The sequence below is a fragment of the Hemitrygon akajei genome, chromosome 13, assembly GCF_048418815.1.
Source record: "Hemitrygon akajei chromosome 13, sHemAka1.3, whole genome shotgun sequence".
Lineage (NCBI taxonomy): Eukaryota > Metazoa > Chordata > Chondrichthyes > Myliobatiformes > Dasyatidae > Hemitrygon > Hemitrygon akajei.
The window spans coordinates 49,761,423-49,774,016 of record NC_133136.1 but is presented as its reverse complement, the minus strand read 5'-3'; the positions used below and the strand labels follow the sequence as shown (position 1 = coordinate 49,774,016).

Genomic DNA, 12,594 nt, shown 5'->3' with positions numbered 1-12,594 from the left:
AGCCTTAGATCCCGCACTATCAGGTTTAAGAACAGTTATTACCCATAAGCTATCAAGCCCCTGAACGAGCATGGTTAATTTCACTCACTTCGTCACTGAACTGATTCCACAACCTATGGACTCACTTTCAAGGACTCTATAATTCATGTTCTCAGTATTATTTGTCTCTCTGTCCATCTTTTTGTATTTGCACAGTTTGACTCTTTCTCTTTTTTGCACATTGATAGTTTGTTAGTCTTTCTGTGTAGTTTTTCATTGATTCTATTGTATTTCTTTGTTCTAATGTGAACAAAGAAATGAATCTCAGTAGTATATCGTAACATATATGTAATTTGATAATAAATTTGTTTTGAACTTGAAGCTTGAGTGACTTGTCCCTGTTTATTACACTGCTATCATTTATCTTTGTTTTTAGTTAAAATTGGAAGTAAATGTAGAATTTACCATTGTGTTCATTTGTCCTATTATGTCTTGTAATTTTTTGTATATTTAATTTAGCTGTTTCAGTAGCCCTCCTGGAATGACTCCTTACCCTCCCCAAGGATTTTCATATATTAGTCCCTATCCTACTCAGGAGTCGACTGTGCCTTGTATTGCGGATTCAGGCCCTGGCTTTAATAGTCCCAAACCTGCTGCTCCTGCATATGGATTGATTACAGATCTGCCTTTACCTGTACCTACTACTGACACATCAGAACAGGTATGTTTGAAAACCAGCATGATATTTAGAACACTAAACTGTATCACGTGCTTTCGCAATTTTTAGTTTCACATTCAGTGGAAAATGGTTCATTACTGTTTTATTTTACTGCCATGGAAAATGTTATAGCATTCATTTTAAAATGTTTACTTTTTCCTGCTAAATCTGAAAATGTCATAATTGTAAGATGTAGTAGGTAAAACAGATCTATTTAAAATCTGAGACAGTCATTCTCTCTGCACCTCTGGATGCTCTGCTTCCATCCAGATTACACTGCTGACACCCAGGATACTCTTGGTTAACAAGATAGGCCTTCTGCATCCAAAGCAGTTAACTACAAGCAGAAGCTATTAAGCTTGAGGTACTGGAGCAGCCAGTCCTGGCCCATTTTTGTTAAGTTGTCACACAAGGCAGTATCCTCTGGTCAGACATTTTAATGCACTAATGGTGCTAAGATAGAGGTTGTTGAGAGTTAAAGTTCCAAAGTGTAAATATCACCAATAACTTGTCCTGGTCCAACCATGTAGACATTATGGTCGAGAACACACACTTAACGTTTCAAGCTACCTTTGGCTAAGGGACTTTGATATGGCAAGTGCTCTGCCCAAGACAGCAAGAAAGTGCAGAAAGTTATGAATGAGCTCAGTCTATCATTAAAACCAGTCTGTCTTCCATTGATTCATTCCACACTACCTACTGCCTCAAGAAAGCAGACAACTTAATGAAAAATCCCTGGTCATTCTCTTATCTCACTTGCATCAGACAGAGCACATACTTCTGTCTCACTGCTGTAAGACTCTTGAAACAACTTGTATGATCACTCCTGATCTCTCAGCATTCCTTGTCACAGCCCTTGCAGCTCATTTGATTCTCTGCCGTGCACCTTCTCATAACTGTAACACTATGTTTTACAACATAAGCACAAGAGATCCTGCAGATGCTGGAAATCCAGAGCAATACACACAAAATGCTGGAGGGTCTCGGTTTGAAATATCAACTGTTTATTCATTTCCATGGATGCTGTCAGACCTTCAGAGTTCCTCCAGCACTTTGTGTGTGTTACTATGCTCTACATCTGTTACTGGTTTTTCTTCCATGTAGTACCTCAATATTCTTTGATATGGAATGATCTGTCTGGATGACATACATACAATTTCTTGATGAAGGGTCTTGCCCAAAACATCAACTCTTTATTCAGTTCCATCAGTGCTGCCTGACTTGCCAAGTTCCTCCATCATTTTGTGAATGTTGCTCTAGATTTCCAACGTCTGCAGAATTTCTTGTGGTTATACAAGAAAAGTTTTTCACTGTGTCTCAGTACGTGTGACAATAATAAATTATCCATTAATGCAGTAAAACATTGAGGAAAATAACACATTAAACAATTTAAACTTTTAAGTGCATGCTATAGTATTAATTATCAATTATTTCCTTTTCCTTCTCCCTAATGGGTTATTTGATCTACCAGTAAAGAAAACAAATTCTCACTTGAGAACCACACACAAAATGCTGGAGGGATTCAGCAGGTCAAGCAATATCTATGGAGAGGAATCAAAAGTTGATGTTTCGGGCCGAGACCCTTCATCAGGACTGGAAAGGAAGGGGGTAGAAGCCAGAATAATCACATGAAAATGAGAAAGAAGCCAATCAAGGATTTTAGTCCATTTGCAGGAAAATAGTTGCTTGGTTTGCACTGTTCAAATTGCCAAAGCACAATGCATGCAGTTAAGATGTTAAAATGGTTTTGTTGCAAAACTTTTTTTTGTTTCTATTTCAGTTAGGTTTGAATGGTCATAGTTACAAGATGCCAGATCTACCTGACCACTTCTCAGAGCTCCATGAACTTAGGTACAGTAAATACTACTTAAATTCCTAGAGTTGTACTACACAGAAACCACTTCTTTGGCTCACCTCATCCATGGCAATCAAAGTGCCTGGTCCAAACAGTCCCACTTGCCTATATCCTTTCAAAGCTTTCCTATCCACATACTTCTTCAAATATTTTAAAAGATGTAATTGTACCTGCCTCTAACACTACTCTAGCAGCTTGCTCCATATACCCACCACTCTCTGTGTGGTACAGCTTAAGTCTCACTTCTCTCGTTAAACCTGTTCCCTATAGTTTTAGACTTGCCTAAGCCAAGAAAATGGATGTGGCTGTCTACCCTCTTTCATCCTTAATCGTTCTACAGACCTCAATTAGGCCATATGACATAGGTGCAGAATTAGGCCATTTTGCCCATTGAGTCTGCTCTGTCATTCCATCATGGCTGATTTATTATCCTTTTCAGCCCCATTCTACTGCCTTCTCCCCATAACATTTGATGCCCTTACTAATCAAGAATCTATCAACCTCTGTTTTAAATATATAAAATGACTTGGCTTCCACAGCCATCTGTCCAATGAATTCCACTGATTAACAATCCACTAGCGAAAGAAATTCTTCCTCACCTCTATTCTGAGGTTGTGCCCTCTGGTCCTAGTCTCCCCCCGCTATATGAAACATCCTCTCATATCCACTCTACCTAGGCCTTTTAATATTCGATAGATTTCATTAGATTCCCCCCCCCCCCCCCCATTCTTCTAAATTCCAGTGACCACAATTCCAGGGTCATGAAATACTTCTCAAACATTAACCACTTCATTCCCAGGATCATTCTCGTGAACCGGCTCTAGACCTTCTCCAATGCTAGCACATGTTTTCTTAGATTAGGGATGCTAAACTGCTGGCCACTGCCTTGTAAAGCTTCAGCATTGCATCTTTCTAGTCCTCTCAAGATGAATGCTAACATTGAACTTGACCTCCTTACCACTGACTCAACCTGTAAGTTAACCTTTGGGGAATCCTGCATGAGGACTTCCAAGTCCTTTTGCATCTCTGATTTCTGAATTTTCTCCCTGTTTAAAAAATAGCCTGTGTCTTTATTCCTTTTACCAAGATGCATAACCTTACACTTCCTTACTCTATATTCTATCTGGCACTTTACCCATTCTCCCACTATGTCTGAATCCTTTCTGTGGACTCCCTGCTTCCTCAACACTAACTGCCCCTTCACCAGTCTTCATATTGTATGTAAACTTAGCCACAAAGCCATGAATTACGTCATCCAAATCATTGATGTGTAACGTGAAAGAGGCAGTTCCAAAACCAAACCTTGCAGAATACCACTAGTTATCATCAGCCAATCAGAAAAGGCCCTCTTTATTCCCACTCTTTGCTTCCTGTCAGTCAGCCGCTCTTTTATCCACATTAGTATCTTTCCTGTAACCACACAGGCTCTTACCTTGTTTAGCAGCCTCATGTTCGGCACCTTGTCGAAGGTCTTCTGAAAATCCAAGTAAACAACATCCACTGACTTCTCATTTGTCTATCCTGCTTGTTATTTCCTCAAAGAATTCCAACAGATTTGTCAGGCAAGATTTCCTCTTAAGGAAACTATGCTGACTTGATGACTCTGCTTTTTTTAAGGAATCCACTCCATTCTCCCAGTTTTTCTGGCTCAGTTTAGATAATTTTCTGTGACTGCTGCTTTTAGCAATTTTTTACAGTTGTGGTCACAAGATTGACAAGAGAGAATAACAGCAAAACTTTCTTAAGTTTATGCTGTAGCCATTGTGAAGAGAAACAATGTTTAAGGAGGTTTTTTGTGTACCATTCAAGTAAGCTGTTGTATCCTGGATGGTATTTGGCTTTTTGACAGTTCTGACAAATGAAAAATTTCCACCACAGTCCTGTCTGGTGCCTTCTAGAAGTGTTGTGCAATGTCAGACGATGGGTCACTTGCTGCAGTCACCAAGCTCTTACTGCTGTTATTGTCATGGAATTTGTGTGGCTGATTCAGTGAAGATTTTGGCCATTGGTGACTCTCCAGGGTACTGATGGTGAGGGACTTGGTAAGTATTAGATTCTCTTGTTAAATTTGATCATTACCTGGCAATGTCACAGAGCTGTAGAATAATACAGCATGGAAACAAGCCTTTTGGCCCAACTCTTCCACGCCCACCAAACTAGTTCAGTTTGACCCTGAACCCCATTTGTCCAAGTACTTATCTAAATGTCTTTTGAATGTTCTAATTGAACCTGCCTCAGCTACCTCTTCTAGCAGCTCATTCCATATGTGCATCACTCTGAGTAAAGAAGGTGCCCCTCAGTTCTTTTTTAAATCTTTCACCTTCTCGCCTTGAACCGATACTCTTCAGTTTTTAATTCCCTTTTCCCTGGGGAAATAGACTGTGTGTTCATGCTCTCTTTGTCTCTCAATCTCATGTCCTCCGAGGAATAAAGTCCTAGCACGGTAGCAGGCCCCAGTGGAGGACCTGGTAAGGCTCTGAAAACCTCTGCCAACCAGCTGGCAGGAGTATTCAATGACATTTTCAAACTCTCACTGCTATGGTCAGAAGTTCCCACCTGCTTCAAAAGCGCAACAATTATACCAGTGCCCAAGAAGAGTGGTGTGAGCTGCCTTAATGAATATCATCCAGTAGCACTCGCACCTATGGTGATGAAATGCTTTGAGATGTTGGTCATAGCCAGAGTCATTTCCTGCCTCAGCAAGGCCCACTGCAATTTGCCTTTATTGCTACAATAGGTCTATGACAGATGCAATCTCAATGGCTCTCCACACGGCTTTAGACCATGTGGACAACACAAACACACATGTCATGATGCTGTTCAACAATAGCTCAGCATTTAATACCATTATTCCCACGATCCTGATTGAGAAGTTGTAGAACATGGGCCTCTGTACCTGCCTCTGCAATTGGATCCTCAACTTCCTAACCAGAAAACCACAATCCGTGCAGATTGGTAACAATACCTCCTCCTCGCTGACAATCAACACTGGTGCACCTCAGGGATGTGTGCTTAACCCACTGCTCTACTCTCTCTGTACCCATGACTGTGTAGTTCAAATGCCATCTTTCATATGTCTGAACGATTGGCATCCTGTTGACTCACCTCAATCATAAGCAAATGCTTTGAGAGGCAGCTCAAGGATTACATCTGCAGCTTGCTACCGCCCACACTGGACCCCCTATAATTCACCTACTGATACAACTGATCAACAGACAATGCCATAGCCACAGCACTACACAGCGTCCTCACTCATCTGGAGAAGAGGAATGGTTATGTGAGAATGCTGTTCTTGGACCACTGTTCAGCATTCAACACCATAATTCCTCCGAGGCTTGACAAGAAGCTCAGAGACCTCGGCCTACACCCCGCCTTGTGCAGCTGGATCCCGGACTTCCTGTCGGATCGCTGGCAGGTGGTAAGGATGGGCTCCCTCACTTCTGCCCCTCTGACCCTCAACACAGGAGACCCCCAGGGCTGTTTCCTAAGCCCCCTCCTGCACTCACTGTACACCCATGACTGTGTTACCATGCATGGCTCGAATCTGCTGATGAAATTTGCAGATGACATGACATTGATAGGCCATATTTCCAACAATGATGAGACAGCTTACAGAGGAAAAGTCAACACCCTGACACAGTGGTGCTAAGGAAACAACCTTTCCCTCAATGTCGAAAAATGAAGGAGTTGATCGTGGATTACAGGAGAAATGGAGACAGGCTAGCCTGTATTGACATCAATGAGAGGGTGAGACAGTTCGAGTTCCTCGGTTATCACATCACCGAGGATATCACGTGGACTGTACGTTCTGGCTGTGTGGTGACAAAAGTACAACAGTGCCTCTTTCACCTCAGAAGTTTCAGTCTTCAGCAGCTGAAGAAGCTTGGCATGAGTCCCCAAATCCTCAGGACTTTCTACAAGGGCACCATCAAGAGCATCGTGACTGACTGTGTCATCGCCGGTATGGAAACTGAATTACCCGCAGTCACAGGGTACTGCAGAGAATGGTGCGATCAGCCCAACACATCTGTGGATGTTAAATTCCCCCTATTCAGGACATTTACAGCAGCAGGTGGATAAAAAGGGCCCAGAGCATCATCAGGGACTCCCCCAAGCAAAAACTATTTAAGCTGCTACTGACTGACAAATGGTACCACAGCATTAAGGTCAGAACCAACAGGATCTGGGACAGCTTTTTCCACCAGCCCATCAAGTTTATCAACACACATTGATCTGTTTGGATGTCTGACTGTACATATATGTATACAAAACAATTATCTATACAAATTGCTGCTTGGACAATATCCTCCCACATTTCCCCTCTTTATTGCTTGTACATTGTGACAGAGACACAACAGAAAGATTCATACACCCTTGGATGTAAGAAATAAAGTAAATACAAATAAATACAAATTTGCTGATGATATGAGAGGGCGGACTGGAGCAAGATTACCAGCTGGTTGAGTGATGTTGCAGCAACAATCTTGCACTCAATGTCAGTATGACTAAAGAGCTGATTGTGGACCTCGGAAAGGGTCCAAACACAAACCAATCCTCACAGAGAGATCAGACGTGGAGAGAGTGAGCAATTTCAAGTTCCTGGGTCTCAGTATCTCTGAGGACCTAATCTGGATGCAACATATTGATGCAGCTGTAAAGAAGGCAAAACAGCGGCTATATTTCATTAGGAGTTTGAGGAGATTTGGTTTGTCACCTAAAACACTTGAAAACTTCTACAGATGTACCATGGGGAGCATTCTGAAGGCTGCATCACTGTCTGGTATGGGGGTGGGAGGTTACTGCACAAGATCAAAAGAAGCTACGGAATCTTGTAAAACTAGTCAATTCCATTTTGGGTACTAACCTCCACAATATCCCAAGATATCTTCAAGGAGCAGTGCCTCAGAAAGGCAGCATCCATTATTAAGGACCCCGATCTTCTCACTGTTACCATCAGGAAAGAGGTACAGAAGCCTGAAGGCACACACTCAGCAATACAGGAACAGCTTCTTCCCCTCTGCTATCCAATTCCTAAATGGACATTGAACACACTAACACTACCTCACTTTTTCATTATTTTTGTTTTTGTACCATTTTAAATTTATTTATTATACATGTATATACTTTTACTTTTTTCTATATCATCATGTATTGTATTGTACTGCTGCCACTAAGTTAACAAATTTCATGACGTGTTGGTGATATTAAAACTGGTTCTGATTCTAAATGTTATCTAGGTTTTGCTGCATACCAACATGGAATGCTTCATTTTGTGAGCAGTTGCAAATGGAACTGAATGTTATGCAGTCATCAGCAAACAATCTAATTTCTGACCTGATGATAGAATGAAGGTCATTGAAGAATCACCTGGCATTAATTAAGCCTAAGACACTCCTTTGAAAAGCTCCAGCAGTGATGATTGACCTCTGACAATTGGTGCACTATTGATCCATGGCTATGATGAGATCTGATGTTAAAGCCCAAACTGGACATGGGTTAATAGGTTATTGATGATAATGTCTCATCTGATAGCACTGTGGAAACACCTTCTATAACTTGCCTGATGATTGAAAGCACTCTGATTGGGCAGTCATTAGCTGGACTGGATTTGCCCTGATATTTGTGAATATTTTTCTCCTGGAGTAGATTGGCTAGAGGGACAGCTGGTAGTGGAGCACTGATCTTCAGCAGTGTTGCTGCAATGTTGTCACTTTCCTTGGCTTTTGCTGTACCAAACTGTCAACCATTTCATGATATCTGCTCATGGATTAGGAGAATGGGCAAAGAAGTGGAGGGAAGTATATGGTTGTGCACTTTGGTAGAAGGAATAAAAATATTAGACTATTTGCTGATTGGGGAGGAATTCAGAAATCAGTGGTGCAAGGGGACTTGGAAGTCCTCATGCAGGATTCCTTAAAGGTTAACTCGTAGGTTGAGTTGGTGGTAAGGAAGGCAAATGCAATGTTGGCATTCATTTCAAGAGGATTAGTATATAAAAGCAAGGATATAATGTTGAGTCTTTATGATGCATTGGTCTGACGGCACTTGGTGTACTGCAAGCAGTTTTGGGCCCTTATCTGAGAAAGCATGTGCTGGCATTGGCAGTACCTGGGGAAAAAAGCTGGCATCCATCATTAAGGACCTCCACCACCCAGGGAATGCCTTCTTCACATTAGAGGTACAGGAGCCTAAAGACACACACTCAACATTTTAAGAATAGCTTCTTCTCCTCTGACATTATGTACACTACCTCACTTTTTTTTGTTCTTTTTGCACAACTTACTTAATTAGGGGTGTGTGTGTGTGAGATTACAATTTATAGCTTCTTGTTATGTATTGCAAGTGCTGCTGCCACAAAACAATATAGTTCATGGCATATGCCAATGATATTAAACCTGATTCTGATTGTGAGGAAGTTCATGAAAATTATTCCAGGAATGAAGGAGATTACATATGAGGAGTATTTGATGGCTCAGAGAATGGAAGGTGATCTCATTGAAACATATTGAATATTGAAAGGCGTAGATGGAGTGGATATGGAGAGAACACTTCCTATAATGAGGGAGTCTAGGACCGGAGAGTGCAGCCTCAGAAGAGGCAGATACAGTATAGTGGGAAATGCATGGTCATGCACTTTAGCAGAAGGAGTAACGATGAGACTATTTTCTGAACAGAGAGAAAATTTAGAAATCAGAGGTACCAAAGAAGGCAAGTGCAATATTAGCACTAATTTCAAGAGGGCTAGTATATAAAAGCAAGGACGTGATGCTGTGGCCTCATAAAGCATTGGCAGACCACACTTGGAGTATTATGAGCAGTTTTGGGTGCCTTATCTAAGACAAGATGTACTGGCACTGGAGAGGGTCCAGAGGACATTCAGGAGAATGATTCCAGGAGTAAAAGAGTTAATGAATGAGGAGTGTTTGATGGCCTGTACTCACTGGAGTTTAGAAGAATGAAGGTGGGATCTCATTGAAACCTATTGAATAGTGAAAGGGTTAGATAGAGTGGATGTGGAGAGGATGTTTACTGTAGTGGGAGAAACCTAGGATTAGAGTGTGCAGCTTCAAAATAGAGGGATATTCATCTAGAACAGAGATGAGGAGGAATTTCATTAGCCAGATGGTGGTGAATCTGTGGAATTCATTGCCAGAGACAGCGGTGGAGGCCAAGTCATTAGGTATATTTAAAGCGGAGGTTGATAGGTTCTTGATTAGCAAGGGTATCAAAGGTTACGGGGAGAAGGCAGGATGACTGACATGCTGAACTCTGCTGTTGGATCTGGTTTCTGCTATTGTCTATGACTGTTCAGTGCAGTGCTTTGATCTGGCCCTTTGGTGGTGTGAATACTTAGCTCTATCGCATGCTGTAATGCAAGTAGTTCTAGGGAGTTCTGTATTGCAGCTTTACTAGGTTGGTACCTCAGCACTTCCATCTGTACTTTATACAGCTCCCACCTTGCTCTTCTGCATTTCTCATTTAGCCAGGAGTGTATTCCCTGGTTTGATCCTAATCGTAGTGTGGGGGATTTGTTGGGCCATAAGGGTTATAGATTGTGATGGTCCTCAGTACCTCGTGGCTGCCCAGATTATTCTATTCATTAAATTCTTTAGTTGCCACTTTGTGATGCTGGGACCTCATTTCCATGAAGACTGTGTGGTTATCACACTGTGTGTGTTATTGTACATTGGTGAGAACATTGTGTTATCCCTTATGTTTACTCATCATATGCCGAACACCCAATCTGGCAGCTACACTATGTCCTACAGGACATGACTAGCTCAGTCTCTGGAGATGATTCCAAGCCATTCGTCATGATATATATCACGCCAGCATCTGTTGTGTGCCTTTGCTTCTTTTCTTCTTCCAAGATTTGCTCCAGGTAATGTGGAGGAGCACTTTTTTGAACAACAGAGGAACGAGGGGTGTTAATAAGGAAGAGGTTTTCTTGCCCATACTTGACATGGTACTGTATAATGGCAATTTATTACCACTCTGCTGTCGCTTTTTGCCTGTTAGTGGGACAAAACATACCAAAGGGCTAAGATGAAGAAGCTTAGCACATTGTCTTGTTCTGTGAGTTTGACTCTACCAGGCAGTTACTTGATTCCTCTGCTGTTTGATTTATATTTTCTAGTTCTGAGGAAAGGAAGAAACTTTTGACAAAGTAATAACTGCAAAAACCTTGCTGTCCATTAACATAGAGCACAACAGCATAAGGTCGGAACAACATCATGGGACGAAGAGTGTTACTCACAAGGATTACTCTCAGATCAATCTAACCCTTCCTTCCTACATAGCTCTCCATTTTACTATCATCCATGTGCCTATCTAAGTTTCTTAAAAGTCTCTAATGTATCTGCCTCCACCACTACCCCTGGCAAGGCGTTTCATGCTCCCAACACTGCCTGTGTAAAACAATAACTTATCGCTGACATTGCCCCCCCCCCCCCCCACCATACTTTCCTTCAGTCACCTTAAAATTATGCCCCTGGGTATTAGCCATTTCCACCCTGAGGAAAAGTCTCAGGCTACCTTCATATCACCTCGTATACCTCAAGAGACCTGTCATCTTCCTTCACTCCAAAGAGAAGCCCTATAGCTTTTATTTTTTTTCAGGATTTCAACATTTGCAGTTTTTTTTCAATAGATGCCTATATTAATCTTGTTGAAATGCCTGGAATCCATGTATCCATCAAAAATATACTTAATCTGACAATTCTCTCTCTCCACTCAGTAACCAAAAAGGAAATGTTCATTATTATTAAAATAATTAATGTGCTTTTCATCTACTTTTCATTTTTATCAACAAGCACACAAGGTTTAAATATTCATATAGTACAAATACCATAAAAAAGTAAATATTAGGATTTATTTTAAAAGTAATTTAGTATGTCTGGATTCTCTATTAATTTCTTTCAAAAGATTGGATTAACCAAATATTTAATGAATCAAATACAATACATGCTTTCCATCTTGGATATTTATATCCTTAAACACCTGAGTTTGATGAGGTCACTGTTTGTTACAAAGTTAACAAACCGAATAATAGATTTTTTGCTTCATTTTATATTTACAAGTAAATAGTATTACAAATAATATTTAAAAACAACATTGGGTACCAAATGCTCCACTACTGGCAATATCATTTCCTATAATTGAAATTTATATGTAATCCAAATATTGCTCAGATGGTGGTCTGGACTCTATTTTTGATCAGATTAAATCAATTAATGCCTGTCTATGTTGCTCAGAGAATTAAGAATGTGGGATTAATTGAAAGGCCAAATGTATACACTAATTCCTCAACAGTGAAATTAAGAAAAGAAAATGATATTTGTTGTACAATGCTGAAAATTTATCTAAACTTGTGTTCCAGTGAACACCTTGAGAACAGAATTGTTAAAATGCTTGTAATTCTTTGCATAATGTATCTCTGTATCTGGGGAAACATACTTATTTTTATAAAATCAGTTTTACTTTTATTCATTAATATTTGTCAACTGATTTTGTTTTGTAGTAATTCACAGTTGACTGATTTAAATGAAAATGAGGACCTGCTCCTAGGGCATTTCATGGGTTTGCCACAACTGAAGCAGATATGCACTGACAAAGATGATCTGGTTAGCTACATTGAAGAGCTGGCAAGTATGTATGTTCAGTTCTGATTGTCCATTTCAATCTCTTTTTGGTTTTTTTTCCAAGTAGACTAATCCTTTTTTGTGGTTCTCTGAAAGAAAGAAATCTTCAACTTGAACCTCATTTGGAAACGGAAAGACAAGATCTATTAATCAAAGTAAGGCACTTGTATTTTTTTTACTTTTACAGTTTAAAATTTTTAAATGCTTGTAACTTTTAAAATTTATTTTCAGAATGATCAACTAACTCAACTCAAAAGCACCTTTGAAAAAAAGATGCAAAGACAGCATGAACTGAGTGAGGTCAGTAATATAAGTTTTGTAACTTGATTTATACAGTACATCAGCTTTTTTAAAATTTCCTCTAGGCTAAATTAACACTATAGCAATTTATTTGGATGAAA

At 40.2% G+C, this 12,594-nt stretch overlaps 1 protein-coding gene across 2 annotated transcripts in view; it reads left to right on the top strand.

Annotated features, from left to right (window-relative positions):
• Positions 1-12,594, top strand: part of vps37a (VPS37A subunit of ESCRT-I) — a 34,322-nt gene that overhangs the window by 13,398 nt on the left and 8,330 nt on the right. For both annotated transcript variants that reach the window (XM_073064589.1, XM_073064590.1), the window contains exons 5-9: positions 499-700; positions 2,478-2,548; positions 12,073-12,200; positions 12,290-12,348; positions 12,425-12,493. In XM_073064589.1, coding sequence (XP_072920690.1) covers positions 499-700; positions 2,478-2,548; positions 12,073-12,200; positions 12,290-12,348; positions 12,425-12,493 — 529 coding nt within the window. The remainder of the gene's footprint in view (positions 1-498; positions 701-2,477; positions 2,549-12,072; positions 12,201-12,289; positions 12,349-12,424; positions 12,494-12,594) is intronic.